A 20,687-nucleotide genomic window follows, 5' to 3' on the forward strand; every position below is an offset into this window, starting at 1 on the left:
AGGTATAACAGGAGTAGGTACAGACTCCTCCTTGGACAGAGGCGAAAATTGTCGAGAGAGGGCATCAGCCATAACATTCTTACTACCAGGCAGGTAGGATACCACATAGTTAAACCGAGACAAAAATTGCGCCCATCTGACCTGTGGGGGTGACAAACGTTTTGGTTCAGATAGATAAGTTAAATTCTTGTGGACAGTAAGAATGAGCACTGGCACGCTAGTACCCTCGAGAAGATGCCTCCATTCCTTGAGGGCCAAAATTATGGCTAGTAATTCCCTGTCACCAATTTTATAATTGCACTCTGGAGACAATTTCTTAGAGAAAAAAACACACAGATGCAAGGAACCGACAGGCATAGGACGTTGAGACAAAAGGGCACCTACTCCAGTCTCATACGCATCGACCTCAAGAACAAAAGGCAGGACAGGGTTAGGATGAGCCAGAACTGGAGCGGCAGCAAAGGCAGTCTTAAGACTATCAAAGGACTTAATGGCAGTAGGTGACCAATGGAGTGGATCATTCTCTTACGGGTCATGTCTGTGATAGGTTTGACCAAGGAAGAAAAGTTTTTAATAAACTTTCTATAGTAATTGGCGAACCCCAAAAAACGTTGAATAGACCGAAGACCAACTGGGCGAGGCCACAGCAGAACTGCAGATAACTTGTCAGGATCCATGGAGAACCCTGCAACGGAGATAACATAACCTAGGAAGGTTACTTGAGTATGATGGAACTCACATTTCTCGAGTTTACAAAACAGGCCGTTCTCACGTAGTCTCTGAAGAACCCGTGTAACATCAGAACGATGAGCCTCAAGTGTGGGTGAGTGTATGAGGATGTCGTCTAAGTACACCACAACACACTGTTGCAACATATCTCGTAGGACATCATTAATAAATTCCTGATGATTCCCCCTGACAGAGCATCGGCAACATACTCCTCCATAGCACAATTCTCTGCAACAGACAGAGGGTACACCCGACCCCGAGGAGGAATTGCTCCGGGTTGCAGGTCTATGGCACAATCGTAAGACCGGTGAGGAGGCAACGTACCGGCACGCACCTTGTCAAACACGTCTAGGAACTCTCGATACTCCTCTGGCAATTGAGATACCGAAGAAGTGCACAAGACTTTAACTGGTTTCCGAAGACAAGTGGAAATACATTGTGGGGACCAAGACAAAATTTCAGACCTGCGCCAGTCGAGACTGGGATTGTGCTTTTGGAGCCAGGGATAACACAGAACAACCGGAAAATGCAGAGAGTTTATCACCTGGAACTGGAGGGTTTCAAAATTGAGAGCCCCAACAGCCATGGACATCGGAGCAGTTTCGTGAGTAACGAGTGCGGGCTGAAGAGGCCTGCCATCAATGGCCTCAATAGCAAGTGGAACGGACCGAGGCAAAACAGGAATGGAGTGCTTTGATACCAAAGCACTGTCAATGAAATAGCCCGCAGCACCAGAGTCAACAAGAGCCTGAGTGACTATGGAGGAGTCCACCCAGGAAAGGACAACCGTGACAAAAGGTTTCTCCTTAAGCGGTTCCGGGGACAAGGATAAACCACCCAAGGTCTGCCCCCGACAGGACCTTAGGTGTGAGCGTTTCCCGGCCGTGTAGGACAAGACGTCAAAAGGGGGCCCTGTAACCCACAATAAAGGCAGAGCCCCTCCCTCCTCCTAAAGGCCCTCTCCGCCACGGAGAGATGCGTGAATCCCAACTGCATTGGCTCAGCAGTACCTGGTGACTCGGGACCAGGAGGCATGGGAGGAAAGGGAGGCATGGGTGGGAACGAACACGTAGGAGACAACGGAACAGGAGGCTTCCGCAAGCGCTCCTTGAAAGAGGGTCTCTCTCTGAGTCTGATGTCAATTAGGATAAAAAAAGACACCAATGCCTCGAAATCCTCTGGCAAATCTCTGGCAGCAACTTCGTCTTTAATCGCATCAGAGAGCCCATGAAAGAAGGCGGCAACAAGGGCTTCATTGTTCCAACCTACCTCTGCGGCAAGCGTACGGAACTCAATAGCATACTGAGCAACAGATCTTGTACCTTGCTGAATGGACATGAGTCGTTTAGGAGCAGAGGAGGAGCGAGCCGGAACATCAAATATCCTTCGAAAGGAGGCCACAAATTCAGGGTAATTTGAAATCACAGGTTTATTAGTCTCCCACAAGGGATTAGCCCAGGCAAGAGCTGTGTCAGAGAGCAACGAGATGAGAAATCCCACCTTAGCTCTGTCAGAGGGAAACGCCTGAGGTAACATCTCAAATAAATTCCCACCTGGTTCAAAAACGCTCTGCACTGAATAGGATCGCCTCCATATCACTGAGGTAGAGGTGCAGAACCGGACATGCTCCTGGTAGGCATAGGTGCAGCAGCGGAAACAGGAGCAGCCATAACTTGCAGGACACTTTGGTCCAAATGTGCAGTGCGAGTCAGTAGGGTTTGCAGGGCTAGTGCAAATTGATCCTAGCGGTGATCCTGTTCATCCATCCTGGAAATGAAGGCAGGTAAAGGTGGATTATTAACACCATCAGGATTCATGGCCTTTGCGTAATGTCAGGGTGCCAGGAATCAGACTGAGATGAGAAGTGCAAAATTAATCACACCTTTATTCATAGCAAAAAATAATAAAAAGTCCACAAGTCAAATAACAAGCCAGGAGTCAAAACCAGAGCTGGTAGTCAGACGAGCCGAGTCAGGAGCCAAAGCGAATAGTCAGATGAGCCGGAATCAGGAAAACAGCAGAGTCAGGCAGCCAGGTGATACACAGGAATTCTTACAAACAGGTCTGAGACAACGCAAAGGCAAAGCAAAGGCCTTGTCATTGACTCAACTAATGTGACCAGCTAGCTCCCACTAGTGTATTATTTCTTTTTTTCATCAAAGGATAAACAGATAATGAAACAAAGACGATAACAGAAGTAAATTTGAAAATCTTTGTTCATTAGGGGAAAAAAATATAAGCCTTGTCATTGACTCACCAAATGTGCTCCGCTAGCTCCCACTATTATATTAATTTATATATTTTTAAACAAAGGATATAAAGAGGATTAAATAACTGTAATAGAATCATTAACATTATTGTTATTTATCTTTATTGGATGAATTTTACAACCTGTTTCTTTGTGTAGTTGAGTATTTCAATTAAGTATTTTCAAAAAATGATATCCAGAGAACAAAAGTAGTAAAGAACCATGCACATTATTGTTATTACTCTTTATTTCATGATATTACAAACTGTTTCTTTAAAAATTAAAAACATTGCAGCAGAATATGTATTGTAGTATTTGAAAAGTCTTTTAAACAAAGGATATCCAGAGATCAAAAGTAGTAAAGAATCATTCACATTATTGTTATTAATTTTTAGTTGATGATTTTACAAACTTGATTTTACAGACTGCTCTAGAAGTTTGCCCAGAACAAGATGTTGGATGTGCCAATGCTGCTTTCACTGCTCCCACTTTCAGATAGCCTTGATTGAGACATTTAGAGACAAGCTGCAGTGGCCTAGTCTCGGGTCATCTTTGAGAAGGTGAATGCGAAACGCGTCAGTTAACGCGCTGGGTCAGTGAGATACTAATGCTAAACTGTATATGATTTCTGGGCCCTCTGAGGATATCCAATTGCTTTTGTGCCAAGGACACAGTGTGCTGGACCACTGCAAAGTTTCAGCCTGCTCCACTTGAACTAGCTGGGTGCATTTTGTTTGTGAGTAACTTTATTCATCTGTGCTGCTGTTCTCAATTTTATTGGCGATATTAGGCCATGGTGGCGCCTCTGTGTTTTACTCTTTTTCAGATTTTCTACACCAGGATTGCCATCCTTTGACAGAGTGCTGCCTCCAAGTTTGGATTATCACCAAGGATTTATAGACTTTTATATTTTATAGGTTTTTGGGGATTGTGTTTTATTTCCATTGTGGATTTCTTTATATATTTTATATATTTTTTGATATATATTTTTTGTTATATATATTTTTTGTTTCATACTATCTGTATTTTCCACTGCCATCTGATGATTGTAGTAGTCTCACTTAGTACATTTAACTGGATTACCACTCACCAAGAGACATCCACCAGTTCATTACATATCTGTTGATATCACTTATATTAAGGAAGCGCCCCCTAAGGGCGTGATGTGTTGTTAGTTCAAATCACTCTCTCTGTATATTGGATTTTACAAACTGATTGTATAATCATTAAAAAACAAAACACCAGTATATGTATTGTAGTATTTGAAAAAAGTTGTTTCAACAAAGGATATCCAGAGAAAAAAGTAGTAAAGAACCATGCTCATTATTGTTATTACTTTTTATTTCATATTACAAACTGTTTCTTTAAAAATTAAAAACATTGCAGCAGAATGTGTATTGCAGTATTTCAATAAAGTCTTTTCAACAAAGGATTTCCAGAGAACAAAAGTAGTAAAGAACCATGCACATTATTGTTAATAATCTTTATTTGATGATTTTACAAACTGTTTCTTAAAAAAAAATAAAGAAAAAAATTGCAGCAGAATATAAATTGTAGTATTTAAATTAAGTATTTTCAGCAAATGATATCCAGAGAACAAAAGTAGTAAAGAACCATGCACATTATTGTTAATAATCTTTATTTCATGATATTACAAACTGTTTCTTTAAAAAATAAAAACATTGCAGCAGAATATGTATTGTGGTATTTCAATAAAGTATTTTCAACAAAGGATATCCAGAGAACAAATGTAGTAAAGAACCATGCACATTGTTATTACTCTTTATTTCATGATATTACAAACTGTTTCTTTAAAAATTAAAAACATTGCAGCAGAATATGTATTTTAGTATTTGAAAAGTCTGTTAAACAAAGGATATCCAGAGATCAAAAGTAGTAAAGAATCATGCACATTATTGTTATTAATTTTTATTTGATGATTTTACAAACTGATTGTTTAATCATTAAAAAACAAAACACCAGTATACAGGGAGTGCAGAATTATTAGGCAAATGAGTATTTTGACCACATCATCCTCTTTATGCATGTTGTCTTACTCCAAGCTGTATAGGCTCGAAAGCCTACTACCAATTAAGCATATTAGGTGATGTGCATCTCTGTAATGAGAAGGGGTGTGGTCTAATGACATCAACACCCTATATCAGGTGTGCATAATTATTAGGCAACTTCCTTTCCTTTGGCAAAATGGGTCAAAAGAAGGACTTGACAGGCTCAGAAAAGTCAAAAATAGTGAGATATCTTGCAGAGGGATGCAGCACTCTTAAAATTGCAAAGCTTCTGAAGCGTGATCATCGAACAATCAAGCGTTTCATTCAAAATAGTCAACAGGGTCGCAAGAAGCGTGTGGAAAAACCAATGCGCAAAATAACTGCCCATGAACTGAGAAAAGTCAAGCGTGCAGCTGCCAAGATGCCACTTGCCACCAGTTTGGCCATATTTCAGAGCTGCAACATCACTGGAGTGCCCAAAAGCACAAGGTGTGCAATACTCAGAGACATGGCCAAGGTAAGAAAGGCTGAAAGACGACCACCACTGAACAAGACACACAAGCTGAAACGTCAAGACTGGGCCAAGAAATATCTCAAGACTGATTTTTCTAAGGTTTTATGGACTGATGAAATGAGAGTGAGTCTTGATGGGCCAGATGGATGGGCCCGTGGCTGGATTGGTAAAGGGCAGAGAGCTCCAGTCCGACTCAGACGCCAGCAAGGTGGAGGTGGAGTACTGGTTTGGGCTGGTATCATCAAAGATGAGCTTGTGGGGCCTTTTCGGGTTGAGGATGAAGTCAAGCTCAACTCCCAGTCCTACTGCCAGTTTCTGGAAGACACTTTCTTCAAGCAGTGGTACAGGAAGAAGTCTGCATCCTTCAAGAAAAACATGATTTTCATGCAGGACAATGCTCCATCACATGCGTCCAAGTACTCCACAGCGTGGCTGGCAATAAAGGGTATAAAAGAAGAAAATCTAATGACATGGCCTCCTTGTTCACCTGATCTGAACCCCATTGAGAACCTGTGGTCCATCATCAAATGTGAGATTTACAAGGAGGGAAAACAGTACACCTCTCTGAACAGTGTCTGGGAGGCTGTGGTTGCTGCTGCACGCAATGTTGATGGTGAACAGATCAAAACACTGACAGAATCCATGGATGGCAGGCTTTTGAGTGTCCTTGCAAAGAAAGGTGGCTATATTGGTCACTGATTTGTTTTTGTTTTGTTTTTAAATGTCAGAAATGTATATTTGTGAATGTTGAGATGTTATATTAGTTTCACTGGTAAAAATAAATAATTGAAATGGGTATATATTTGTTTTTTGTTAAGTTGCCTAATAATTATGCACAGTAATAGTCACCTGCACACACATATATCCCCCTAAAATAGCTATAACCAAAAACAAACTAAAAACTACTTACAAAACTATTCAGCTTTGATATTAATTAGTTTTTTGGGTTCATTGAGAACATGGTTGTTGTTCAATAATAAAATTAATCATCAAAAATACAACTTGCCTAATAATTCTGCACTCCCTGTATTGTAGTATTTGAAAAACCTCTTTTCAACAAAGGATATCCAGAAAACAAAAGTAGAGAACCATGCACATTATTGTTAATAATCTTTATTTGATGATTTTACAAACTGTTTCTTTAAACATTAAAAAAAATGCAGCAGAAAATGTATTGTAGTATTTGAAAAAAAGTATTTTAAACAAAGGATATCCAGAGAACAAAAGTAGTAAAGAATCATGCACATTATTGTTATTAATTTTTATTTGATGATTTTACAAACTGATTGTTTAATCATTAAAAAAAACACCAGTATATGTATTGTAGTATTTGAAAAACGTCTTTTCAACAAAGGATTTCCAGGGAACAAAAGTAGTAAAGAACCATGCACATTATTGTTAATAATCTTTATTTGATGATTTTACAAACTGTTTCTTTAAACAATAAAGAAAAAAATTGCAGCAGAATATGTATTGTAGTATTTCAATAAAGTATTTTCAACAAAGGATATCCAGGGAACAAAGGTAGTAAAGAACCATGCACATTATTGTTAATAACCTTTATTTCATGATATTACAAACTGTTTCTTTAAAAATTAAAAACATTGCAGCAGAATATTTATTGTGGTATTTGAGAAAAAGTATTTTCAACAAAGGATTTCCAGAGAACAAAAGTAGTAAAGAACCATGCACATTGTTGTTAATAATCTTTATTTGATGAATTTACCAACTGTTTCTTTAAACAATAAACAAAAAAATTGCAGCAGAATATGTATTGTAGTATTTCAATAAAGTATTTTCAACAAAGGATATCCAGGGAACAAAAGTAGTAAAGAACCATGCACATTATTGTTAATAACCTTTATTTCATGATATTACAAACTGTTTCTTTAAAAATTAAAAACATTGCAGCAGAATATTTATTGTGGTATTTGAGAAAAAGTATTTTCAACAAAGGATTTCCAGAGAACAAAAGTAGTAAAGAACCATGCACATTATTGTTAATTATCTTTATTTGATGAATTTACCAACTGTTTCTTTAAAAATTAAAAACATTGCAGCAGAATCAGTATTGTAGTATTTGAAAAAAAGTATTTTCAACAAAGGATATCCAGAGAACAAAAGTATTAAAGAACCATGCACATTATTGTTAATAATCTTTATTTGATGATTTTACAAACTGTTTCTTTAAAAAAAAAAATTGCAGCAGAATATGTATTGTAGTATTTGAAAAACCTCTTTTCAACAAAAGGATATCCAGAAAACAAAAGTAGTGAAGAACCATGCACATTATTGTTAATAATCTTTATTTGATGATTTTACAAACTGTTTCTTTAAAAAAAAATTGCAGCAGAAAATGTATTGTAGTATTTGAAAAAAGTATGTTAAACAAAGGATATCCAGAGAACAAAAGTAGTAAAGAATCATGCACATTATTGTTATTAATTTTTATTTGATGATTTTACAAACTGATTGTTTAATCATTAAAAAAACCCACCAGTATATGTATTGTAGTATTTGAAAAACGTCTTTTCAACAAAGGATTTCCAGGGAACAAAAGTAGTAAAGAACCATGCACATTATTGTTAATAATCTTTATTTGATGATTTTACAAACTGTTTCTTTAAACAATAAAGAAAAAAATTGCAGCAGAATATGTATTGTAGTATTTCAATAAAGTATTTTCAACAAAGGATATCCAGCGAACAAATGTAGTAAAGAACCATGCACATTGTTATTACTCTTTATTTCATGATATTACAAACTGTTTCTTTAAAAATTAAAAACATTGCAGCAGAATATGTATTGTGGTATTTGAGAAAAGTATTTTCAACAAAGGATTTCCAGAGAACAAAAGTAGTAAAGAACCATGCACATTATTGTTAATGATCTTTATTTGATGATTTTACAAACTGTTTCTTTAAACATTAAAAAAATTGCAGCAGAATATGTATTGTAGTATTTGAAAAACATATTTTCAACAAAGGATATCTATAGAACAAAAGTGGTAAAGAACCATGCACATTATTGTTAATATCCTTATTTGATGATTTTACAAACTTGTTTCTTTAAACAATAAACAAAAAAAATGTAGTAGAATATGTATTGTAGTATTTTTCAATAAAGGATATCTAGTGAAAAAAAGTAGTAAAGAACCACATTATTGTTATTACTCTTTATTTCATGATAGGTGGGAGGAGAATGGGAGTGGCTGCGGTGGGGGGCGGAGTTCCGATTCTTGCCGAGGAGCCGAAGACCCGGAATTCTACAGGGGAACCATTAATGATACAACAACGGCTTATCTGTCCCAACTTAGCTGGGTGGCATTTTGGAATAGTGGGGAGGTATCCTGGGTGGAGTTTGGTAGAAGTGGGAGGTAGCATGGGCGGACGTTAGGCATAGTGTGTGTTAGAGATGTGTGGGCGGGGTTCCGGGAATTGCCGAGTCCCGATTTTGATAGCTCCCCAGATGCGACACTACACCGGTTCAATCTACTTCTAAATACAAACAGTTTGTAATTCTTACTGTTACTACAGGTATTTAGCTACAGTATTGAGGTTTCACTTTTTTTTTTTAAAAAAAAGCTCCGTTAAAGCCACATTTATTATGGGCAAACATTCCATATGAGCAGTGTAAGCGTTCCAGTTCAAACATGGCCGCTATGCACTCCAGTTCCAAACACGTGTGCGTTTCAGTACACTGTTACCCATAGTGCTCTAGCGTAAACTCTCTTACTGCGGCCTTTTCCAGCTGAGGCTCTGTCCCCATAGTCGCTGCTAGTAACAGCTAAAATAAATAATCTCCTGTTTTTGTGATCGGAACCCTCAGACAAGATGGTGAAGCCAGGTTTTAAGGGACGGAGTACTATCAACCCGTCCACGGCCAGCAGTAATCCAGGTATGTAAAAAAAATCAGCACACTGCATGATAGACACACTGATGTGGAGAGACGTATTAAAGTTGGTTATGAAGCGAAGTAATAGGAGGGCAACGGTTTTATGTTAGAATTATGTTAAAACAGTGTATGTTATTTAGAATCCGTTAATATGTGATGCTTCCCTTGTGTAGTTATATACATACTGATTTAGAAAGCAATAATAATACGATTCACAAACTGTTTTCTTAGGAATTTTATATTGTATTTTAGAAATTCATGTCATGCCCCTGGTTTCTTTTGTTTACATGTGATACCCAAAGGGTTACAGTTATGTATTTATGCATATCTGCAGTGCTGTCCGTATGCTCTTTGAAGTTTTGACAGTACATATACAATAGGGATTAGTGTATTTTAACATTAAACAAATTGGTCTATGGAGTTCCTGTCGTGAAAAACGTACACTGTAATGTAAAACTTTATAAAAATGGTTACTTTCAGCATATATAGGCAACTTGTGATCTTTTGACTTCACTTGTGAAACCCTCAGTTTAGGTCCAATACACTGACACTGGATGAGTATTGCTGAAATAATGTGCTGTAGGTTATGCTTTAGTAATGATACTTGAGTGTCATTTATCAAAAATGCCAAAAAAACTTTAATCAAGGCACTGACAGATCTTTGTAGCATAGAACCAATGGCTCCTATAATTTTAACATGATTACTATTCTCCATATATCTGTAAGCAAAAAAAGTAGTGTATATACTCTAGAGAAAAACATTATAAATCCAAGAAACAGTGTATGTGGTTCTTAAATTGTAACTTTTTTTTAACTATCAGATTATCATTTTCAGTTTCCATAGCAATCTTGCATCCAGTATTTGACAGGTCCTTTCTTGACAAATATTTAAAGTGACAGTATGATTTTTATTATGAAATAACAAAAACCTTAAAAAATATTGGTAATAAGTGGTACTTGTATGAAAACAATACAAATGAATTGGCTGTTTGTAAAGTCTAGAGGCCTGTCCTGTAATAATATATGCTAAGTAGAAACCTATTTCTTTTTGCAGATCGTGTAAAAGGAGCCGGGGGTAACAACATGAGAGACCGGGGAACCATTAAACGCCTTAATATGTATCGGCAGAAAGAAAGGAGGTGAGTTTAGTATGTCGCTTGTTTATTGAATAGTCCCCTTTATTAAAGGTATATGAAGCCCACTTTTTTTTTTCACATTTTTTCCAGATTATACCATTTTAAAAGTAAACAAACAACTTTCCAATTTACTTCCATGATCAAATTTGCTTCATTCCTCTGTATCATTTTTTGAACGAACAGCATTGTACTACTGGGAGCTAGCTGAGCCAGTGACAAGGTATTCATTGCCCTCCACAAATATTGGCACCCTTGGTAAATATGAGCTAAGAAGGCTGTGAAAAATGGTCTCTAATGTTCAGCCTTTTGATCTTTTGTTCAAAAAATACTCTGCTCTCATAGATGTCAAACAATTGCAAACACAACACAGGTTTATCTAAAAAACAAACAATTATTTGGCACCTTTTTTAGTCAATACTTTGTGCTACCTCCCTTTGCCAAGGTAATAGCTCTGAGTCTTCACCTATAATGCCTGATGAGGTTGAAGAATACATGGCAAGGGATCTGAGACCATTCCTCCATACAGAAACTCTTCAGATCCTTTAAATTCCAAGGTCGATGCTGGTGGACTCTCCTCTTTAGTTTACCCCACAGGTTTTCTATGGGGTTCAAGTCAGGGGACTAGGATGGCCATGTCAAGACCTTGATTTTTTTTGGTCAGTAAACAATTTTTGTGTCGCTTTTGAAGTATGTTTTGGATCGTTGTCCTGTTGGAAGATCGAACCGTGGCCCATTTTAAGTTATCTGGCAGAGGCAGTTAGGTGTTAAAGGGACAGTCTACACCATAATTGTTATTGTTTAAAAAGATAGATAATCCCTTTATTACCCATTTCCTAGTTTTGCACAACCAACACTGTTGTATAAATATACTTTTTACCTCTGTGATTACCTTGTATCTAATCCTCTCCAAACTGCACCCTTATTTTAGTTCTTTTGACAGACATCCATTTTAGCCAATCAGAGCTGGCTCACCTGAACTCCTTGTGTGTGAGCACAGTGTTATCTATATGACACACATGAACACCTTCTAGTCGTGAAAAACTGTCAAAATGCCTTGAGAGAAGAGGCAGCCTTCAAGGGCTTAAAATTAACATATGAACCTTCTAGGTTTATCTTTTAACTAAGAATACCAAGAGAACAAAGCAAAATTGGTGATAAAAGTAAATTTGAAAATTGTTTAAAATTTCATTCTCTATCTGAATCGTGTTTATTTTGCACTAGACTGTCCCTTTAATTTACTATCTGTTTATATTTGATAAAGTCCATGATTCCATATATCCTAACAATATGTCCTGGTCCTCTGGCAAATAACCAGCCCCAAAACATTAAACAACCACCACCATATTTAACCGTGGGCATGAGGTTCGTTTCCATATGGCTACTTCTCTGTGTGCTCCAAACCCACCTCCCGTTGTTTATTGCCATAGAGCTTTTTTTTTGGTTTCATCTGTCCATCTAACTTTATCCTATTTTAAGTTCCAGTAATGTCTTGAAAACTGAAGATGCTTGAGTTTGTTTTTGGATGACAGTGGAGGCTTTTTTTATTGAAACCCTTCCAAATAACTTGTGGTGATGTAGGTGACGTCGATTTGTAGTTTAAGACTTTCTAACCCCAAGATGCAACTGACTTCTGCAATTCTCCAGCTGTGATCCTTGGATATATTTTGGCCACTTGAACCATCCTCTTCACAGTGCGTTGAGACAATATAGGCACACGTCCAGTTGACTGGGACTTATTAATTAATTCCCAGATGGTGGAAATGGGCATTTTCAATGATTTTACTATTTTCTTATAGCCACTTTCTATTTTGTCAAGCTTAACTACCTTTTGCCGCACATCACGGCTATATTCCTTGGTCTTACCCATTGTGATGAGTGACTTAGGTAATTTGGCCTGTGTGTTAATTCATTATTTATAACCCTGTGAAACAGAAAGTCATGGCTGAACAATTTCCTGTTTCTTGTCACCCACCTGTACTAAGTAATTTAAAAAACAATTTGGAAGGCATATGAATTCATAGGGGTGCCAATAATTGTGCCACACATATATTTAACAAAGATTTTTTTGTTTTTTAGAAACCTGTGTTGTGTTTGCAATTGTTTGATATGTGTGAGAGCCGAGTATTTTTCTGTATTTTTTTTAAACAAATGATTAAACAATAAAGACAGTTTTCTCAGCCTTCTTTGCTCATTTTTACCAAGGGTGCCAATATTAGTGGAGGGCACTGTATATGTGTAACCACTTAATCAGCAGCTAGCTCCCAGTAGTGCATTGCTACCTCCACCTTGCTCAACAAAGGGTAACAAGAGAACAAAGCAAGTTAGACCATAGAAGTACTTTGGAAAGTTGTTTTAACTTGCATGCTCTATCTGATTAATGAAAGTTTTTAATTTTGTCTTGATTGTCCCTTTTTCATGCTATTGGGTTTCAGTAGCCATACTCTAACCACCATTTGCCTTATTTGGAGGAGACAATCTGGGTTTTAGTCCACAGACAACAAGGCTAGCCACTATCATAAAGTTAGTATAATGTAGATTGCTTTGCAGTTGTTGTATGATAAAGTCAATTAGGGACAAATATGATGTAGCAGGTTTGTAGCTTTGGAAAGTCAGTTGGGTGCATTTCAAGTTTTGTGAATTAAAACTTGCTCTGTTACAGTCCTAAATTACATGAAAATTGGGCAAAATAAATAATGGAAATATTTAGCAACATTGTTTCATTACACATTTCTAAACATTTTATAACTATTTTATAACTGTCCCTTTTAAAGTGAATGTAAATTTTGATGATAAAGTGCCCGGTTTTTAAAAATTAGATTAAAACAGGGGCACTTTAATTCATCAAAATTTACATTTCACTCGTGTTGTGAAAATACTTAACTTTTAATCTTGACAGCCGCTGCATCGCTACCTCCACCCGTCACAAAGCCTCATCCTGGGTCTAAAATTAGGAATCCGGCTTCCTCCAATCACAGCGTTGAATCGGACACTGATTCCCCCAGGGGCGAAGCCGTGATTGGAGGATGACCGATCCGTCATTTATGACATAGGAAGAGGCTTGAGACGACCGGGGGAAGCTGGAGCGGATCTCAGGATTAAAAGGTAAGTATTTTCACAACACAAGTGAAATGTAAATTTTGATGCATTAACGTGCCCCTGTTATTAATCGAATTTGAAAAAACGGGCACTTTAACATCAAAATTTACATTCACTTTAAGCTTTAAATAAATATTATTGTTGCTTTCTTATTGAATGTTTGTTTGATTTTAGTGTTTTATGTTATTCTAGGAATAATCTGAAACTGTCCTGTTTTAAAATAATTTTTAATTTTGATTCTAATTTATTTTTTTGCACTAGGGATCGTCGTGGTAAATTGATTAAGCCTTTGCAGTTCCAGTCGTCAGTTGCCCCAGGAACCGTTGCCAGAGTGGAACCTAATATAAAATGGTTTGGTAAGCATCAGTGCAGTTGTTAATACACTGAAAAAAAAATGACAATAGTTTTGCCTAAATTCTTTATTACTGAGATTGAAATAAGTAAAGAGTGTCCAGTGTTCTCCATAGAAAATTTGCCAGCTGGGTGGCATTATGAAGTAGCCCGGTGGGAGCAGTGTAATATTTTCTAATATTAAAGTACTAATATACTTTTCAGCTATCTAAAGCACAAATTAATTGCATAATTTAACATTAATGTATTTAATGATAATTTGTGCAATAAAAATTTAATGTTTTTAACGTGATTGTAAACTTTACCTATTTGCTGCCTAGTATATTAAATTATTATTAAAATCAAGGGCACTTTCATTGATTAAATTTTTTTTTAAGAGGCTTAATTTTAGAAAATATTTACCATTTAGTGATGGTAAACATTGCGTCGTTCCTCCGCCTGCATCTCATACTTGATTTAACAGAGCAATGACGAATCCGGCTTCATCCATTCGTTATGTGCCGCACTTGGCGTCCAACATGTGGGGCATGCAACCATTGGATGAAGCATTATTCGTCATTGCTCCGCTAAATCAAGAATGAGATGCTGGCAGAGGAACAAAGCAATGTTTACCATCACTAAATGGTAAATATTTACCAAATGTAATCAATGAAAGTGTCCTTGATTTTAATAATTTATATACTAGGCAGCAAATAGGTAAAGTTTACCATCACTTTTATACTGGCTAATTTTAGGTTAATATTGGCTGACATTTTAGCTGGGTGGTCTGTAAAATCAGCCGTTATGTGCACTCGCTAAAAAAAGGTCCTGGGGAGAACACTGGGTATTCACTTTAGACTTATCTCCCTGCAAGTTCAGAAAAGCACACAATTTGTTTAGTAGAAAATGATCAGACAACCAGTTTAAATATACATTTTAAAGTACCTAGCTAAGAGCGGGAGTGCAGTTAAAATGTTCCATATGAAACTAATACCAAACATTATAATAGGAAGTATATAGTTGTTGCTGCATGAAAATAGATTATTTTAACTATGACAGAATGTGGCATGGATAGTTTGTTTTATATACATTGTCTATGCCTCAACATTATCCGTCCGTGACTTCTGCTTAAATATTTCATTTCTGGACATTAAAGGGCCATAATAATTGAAAAATGACATGCTCTAATTGGTTAGGGCATGCAATTTTATGACTATCGACTTTGTTCTACTGTGTGTTTAACCCCGGCAAAGCAGTTAAACACACAGTAGAAGTTCCACTCGGTATCTGCAAGCTGATGCAATAAGAATATTTATGTATTTAGAGTGCATAAACCTCCAGGATCAAATCTGGCCTCAATTATCAGAGTTAAAGGGACACTGAACCCAAAGTTTTTCTTTCTTGATTCAGATAGAGCATGCGATTTTAAGCAAATTTCTAATTTACTCCTATTATCAATTTTTCTTCGTTCTCTTGCTATCTTTAGTTGAAAAATAAGACATCTAAGCTAAGATTGCAGCCAATTTTTGTTTTAGTACCCTGGATAGCACTTGTTTATTGGTGGGTGAATTTATCCACCAATCAGAAAGAACAACCCAGGTTGTTCAACAAAAATGCATCTAAACTAACATTCTTGCTTTTTTAAATAAAGATACCAAGAGAATGAAGAAAATTTGATAATAGGAGTAAATTTGAAATTTGCTTTAAATTGCCTGCTCTTTCTGAATCACGAAAGAAATAATTTGGATTCAGTGTCCCTTTAACTTGCAAGAAATGCAGGGAAATGAATAATGAAACTACATAACTAAATTTACTTGCAACAAATAACTAAACACTTTGTGCTAATCACAAGTGGAGTGATAAATTATCGCACACCCGGATACGGCAAATTCGCATTTTAACGGGCACGCAATACATAACCAGCCATTATAAGTGAATGGTTATTGATACCGCAAGCTTGTGGTAGCAATTAGCGCTTATAAAATTAACCAGAGGTTTAATTTTTTTAAATATCTCCCAATTGCCCCTAAAATAACATGTGAGGTCCCTTTTTTTTTTTTTTTTTTTTTTTTTTTTTTTTTTTTTATAAATAAAAACAAAAATGTAGCATTTAACAAAACAAAAACAAACTGCACTAAGCCAGTTTTTGGGGGCTGCGTGACTTTACCCCCTTTGCTGAACTAGTTCTCACATTATGAAAACAAGGCTCCCATTGGAGGCTATGGAAGCGCGCTCTTGTGAGCCCAATGCTTCCTCACGTTCGCATTGCACATCACTTGTAATACCAGCACACCTTTACGTGCGCTGATATTACTAAGTTGATCGCGTATATCTCTTTCGTGGAAACAATATTTTGCGCTCAACTTGTAATCTAGCCTTTTGTGGGGAATTCAAAAGTATGTATTAAAAAGTCACTGAGTGCCCCAGACTGTGCAGTACTGTAAGTTAAAGAGACAGTCAACACCAGAGTTTTTGTTGTTTAAAAAGATAGATAATCCTTTCATTACCCATTCCCCGGTTTTGCACAACCAACAGTTATATGAATACACTTTTTACCTCTGTGATTAACTTGTATCTAAGCATCTTCTGACAGCCCCCTGATCACATGACATTTTATTTATTATCTATTGACTTTTATTTTAGCCAATTAGTGCAGTGTCTGCCACAAGCCACGGGCGTGATCACAATGTTATTTATATGGCTCACATGAACTAGCTCTCCCCTGCTGTGAAAAGCAAATAAAAAAGCATGTGATAAGTGGCGGCCTTCAAGGTTTTAGAAATTATCATATGAGCCTTCCTAGGTTTTATCTTTCAACTAAGAATACCAAGAGAACAAAGCAAAATTGGTGATAAAAGTAAATTGGAAAATTGTTTAAAATTACATGCCCTATTTGAAACATGACATTTTTTTTTTGGACTTGACTGTCCCTTTAATACACGCGGTAGTAAGGCTCAATCCACATGTACAAATGAGATTTTGGCTACTCTGTGGCCTTATCACAACGTTGACTCCCCAGTGTTGCACTATTTATTTAATATATAAGGATGTAAATTATCTTGTCTCTGGAGTTGGAGCTTCCTCTTAGTTTTGCTACCAACTTCCAGCTTTAGAACATAAACTCTTGGTGATTTTTGTTTTTAGTGGATGATATTCTTAATGGATTACTACCTGAGTGTTGTTTAAAATTGTATCTATCTTTTCTATCAGGGAATACCCGTGTAATCAAGCAGTCTTCCTTACAAAAGTTCCAGGATGAAATGAATGTAGTGATGAAAGATCCGTACAAGGTGGTGATGAGGCAGACCCAGTTGCCCATGTCCCTCCTGCACGATCGAAGTAAACCTCATGTAAGTAAAGCATTTCCCTCCACTGTCAAACGTCATCTGTAGTTGGTGATGTACAAGAAAACCTCTTTAGGATGGCACATGAAAAAATAATTACAGATGAAGAAATAATAAACTACATTTTGCATTTGTGACTTAAATGGCCTTTCTACTGCTAAGATTTTCATGCATTTAAAGTGCTCCAAATGATCTATTTTACCAGCTGAAGTGTATTAAGTTGTTTACAAAGAGTTGCATTATCATTTTTGTCACTAGGAACAGCTGCTTTTGTCTGTTGAAACTGCCAATTATTCTGCAAATACTTCAATATTATAGAAAAGTTATGTAAACGAGGGAACAGAAGATATTAATCTCACAATTTGGAGTGTGAGTCATAGCGCCTTATGGACTTTGGAAAACCTGTCCACCCATCTTCGTGGTGAGCTTTGCTGTACTGCCCACTTGCTCTCACACGTTATTTCGGTAATTATCTCCAGCTCACATGATCTCTAAAAGCAGCGTTCACTACTTTATAAATGGAGCCCATAGTGAACACAGTCTGTTTGAAAGGCTGTTCCTTTAGTATCATTGAATACAATGACCTCTTCGCTGCTTGTATGAGTACATTGTCACTTTAGTTGAGATCTTCATAATAATTCTTGCCTTCAATTCACCAACAACATTTTACCTTTACCAACTCACTGCTTAAAGGGGCATGAAACCCAAAAATGTTCTTTCATGAATTAGGTAGAGCATACAATTTTAAACAACTTTCCGGTTTCTAACTGAGCACATGGGTGTGCCAATGACAATCGGTGTGTGTGTGTGTGTGTGTGTGTGTATGTGTATATATATATATGTGTATATATATATATATATATATATATATATATATATATATATATATATATATATATATATATATATATATATATATATATATATATATATATATATATATATATATATAAAAAAGAGAAGATTTCAGTCTGAAGTCAAACTGACAAATTATATATTTCACAGTAATAGTCTTATTATATTAACCCCTAGTAGCGATCGCCCATAGCCCTTCCTTTATGACAAATAAGAGAATCACAGTCCCAAATCAAGTGTACTGGGTTATTTCCACAAAGTCTCTTACATATGGTCGATTGCGGTATGGGTCTTATCTTCAAATTTACACAGTCGTTATGTAAAGTGTACCGCTATGCGGTTGTGCCCACTTACCGCCGTAATGAAAGAGTAACTTCTTTACCCAGCATTAGTCCCAAATCCGTCCAGCAATCAAGAGCTGTGGGGCTGCTTATCGCCGGGCACTCTTGCCTCTTCTGTCTCCGATGAAAGGACGCTCAAATTGCGTCTATGCGTGTGTGGCGTACCACGTGTCACTAGCCGTCCACTCGGATTGATTGGGATTCCTTGAATGGAAAACAGGTGTCCTGCGATCCTCCAATAGGAAGTCTAGCTGTCCACGCTGACAAGGGGTATCGTATGGAGCTATAAACCACTGAGCACCAATGCTAATCCTGATATAAATGCAAAGTCCAAAAAAAACGAATTTAAGCAAATGGTGCCAAATGCGGTTAAAAAGAAAAGTTTATTTGTGCAATCACACAATTAAAACATGGGGGTATCGTACAAAAATAGAATAGAACACAGCAACAAATTAAGCATGTGTAAAAGTTGCTGACATGTTTCGGCTAACAGCCGTAATCATAGCTAAAGAGTACACCTGTTTAGAACTTTATGTACCCTACCTTTATTTCTCATTGGTTAAAAACAATCATGCTCAATTTAACTCTTGAATTAAAGAAATATCTTAGAATTTTAAGTCGCTATTGTTCAATAGAAACTGAAATTACACTCAGCCAACTACCTCTAATGCATATTCATAATTTATTAATGGATAGTTATAATTTTACTTTTTAATATTAGTTATAATTTTAGAATGTATTCTAATATTAATATATGGTGGCATACAGGGAAAAAGAAAATCATATCAATTATACTCTAGTCTTGATATTGAAAAAATGACAAAATGACATTTCTTAGAAAATTATTGCAGCCTTACAATAACTCCCTTTTGGACATTATTTATAACTTTCAAATTTACTGAATAGTAAATACATATATATACATAGTTTAACTATGTCTATCCATCACATATTCAAATTCCAACTTTTTGGCAAATTCAAAATAAAGACATATCCTATCACAGCTCTAATCAGAGAAGAGAGAATATGATCACTTCCAATAGTTTATAGTGAAAAAGGGTGTGTGTACAAGCGCTAAGGTAATCCCCAAGCTGTATCCAAACAGAGATCCTAACCAACCTCCAAAAAATATGCACAAGTAGTAAGAAGTGAATACAGCACCAACAAGAGGCCAAGGGATAAATATACTCACAGAGAGATAAAAGAAGATTATTTAATGAACCATGTTAAAAAGCATCAGTAATAAAAGACTATATATAAAAAATGTAAAAAGCACATATAAATAAAATTACAAATACAGGAATATCTTACAGAAGCGGCTCAAAGGGCCAAAGCTGATAATTACAATAAAAACAGAGGTAATAACAGGGGATCAGTGTGAGTGGTACACCAGAATAAGAGTGTATACTGATAAAACAGAATTAGCCTAAGTGCAACTGTAGCAAGTGCATCAAGCAAAAAACTAAAACAATAATACAAACAATAGTGTTCAAAATTAGTGTTACAAAAATAGTGTTCCAAAAAATAGAAAAATGCACTGCAGTGCAAAAAAAGGGGGGTAGCAAAATAATTGTATAGATACAATCAAGTAGTGAGTGAGTGCAAATGGATATAAAAATGCTAGCTACTTAATCCAGTGAGGTTAAGATATAATTAAATAAAATACACAATATGCAATAACATAAAAAATATAACACACAATATGCAATAACATAAAAAATAAAAAATAAAATATAAAATATAATCCAAAAAAGTGTTCAAAAAGTTGATCAACAAATGTTAGTGAAGAACAAAAATAAGTCAATCAAAACTAAAAAATGGAAAAGTCTTGAGAAAGGCCCTTTTTTGAGGGCAGAAACGCGTTGACATATTGGTAAGCATTACTTTAATCTTTACTTCATTCTCATATTGGATACACTATGTTGTGAATTTCCTTTTTTTTACAGGGACACTTTTTAGGATACCATAGGAGCAGCTGACAGGTGCTAGGATCCAATCAGCTACTTCAGCAACCACACTCAGGAATTTGGATCTGTTAAAGTAACTAACATTGGAAGGAATCAATTTCCTCACTTTCACCTTGCTTTTCATCACCCTTTTTTTCCATTTTTTAGTTTTGATTGACTTATTTTTGTTCTTCACTAACATTTGTTGATCAACTTTTTGAACACTTTTTTGGATTATATTTTAT

At 36.1% G+C, this 20,687-nt stretch overlaps 1 protein-coding gene across 2 annotated transcripts in view; it reads left to right on the top strand.

Annotated features, from left to right (window-relative positions):
- The first annotated feature begins 9,149 nt into the window (after nucleotides 1-9,149).
- Nucleotides 9,150-20,687, top strand: part of GNL2 (G protein nucleolar 2) — a 190,746-nt gene continuing 179,208 nt past the window's right edge. The window contains exons 1-4 of one of the 2 annotated variants that reach the window (XM_053707147.1): nucleotides 9,150-9,397; nucleotides 10,449-10,533; nucleotides 13,888-13,982; nucleotides 17,167-17,306. In XM_053707147.1, the coding sequence (XP_053563122.1) occupies nucleotides 9,334-9,397; nucleotides 10,449-10,533; nucleotides 13,888-13,982; nucleotides 17,167-17,306 (384 nt within the window). In that variant the 5' untranslated portion in view covers nucleotides 9,150-9,333. The remainder of the gene's footprint in view (nucleotides 9,398-10,448; nucleotides 10,534-13,887; nucleotides 13,983-17,166; nucleotides 17,307-20,687) is intronic. The other variant, XM_053707148.1, reaches the window with a different exon arrangement.

The sequence above is a fragment of the Bombina bombina genome, chromosome 3 (assembly GCF_027579735.1).
Source record: "Bombina bombina isolate aBomBom1 chromosome 3, aBomBom1.pri, whole genome shotgun sequence".
In the NCBI taxonomy this organism is placed as follows: domain Eukaryota; kingdom Metazoa; phylum Chordata; class Amphibia; order Anura; family Bombinatoridae; genus Bombina; species Bombina bombina.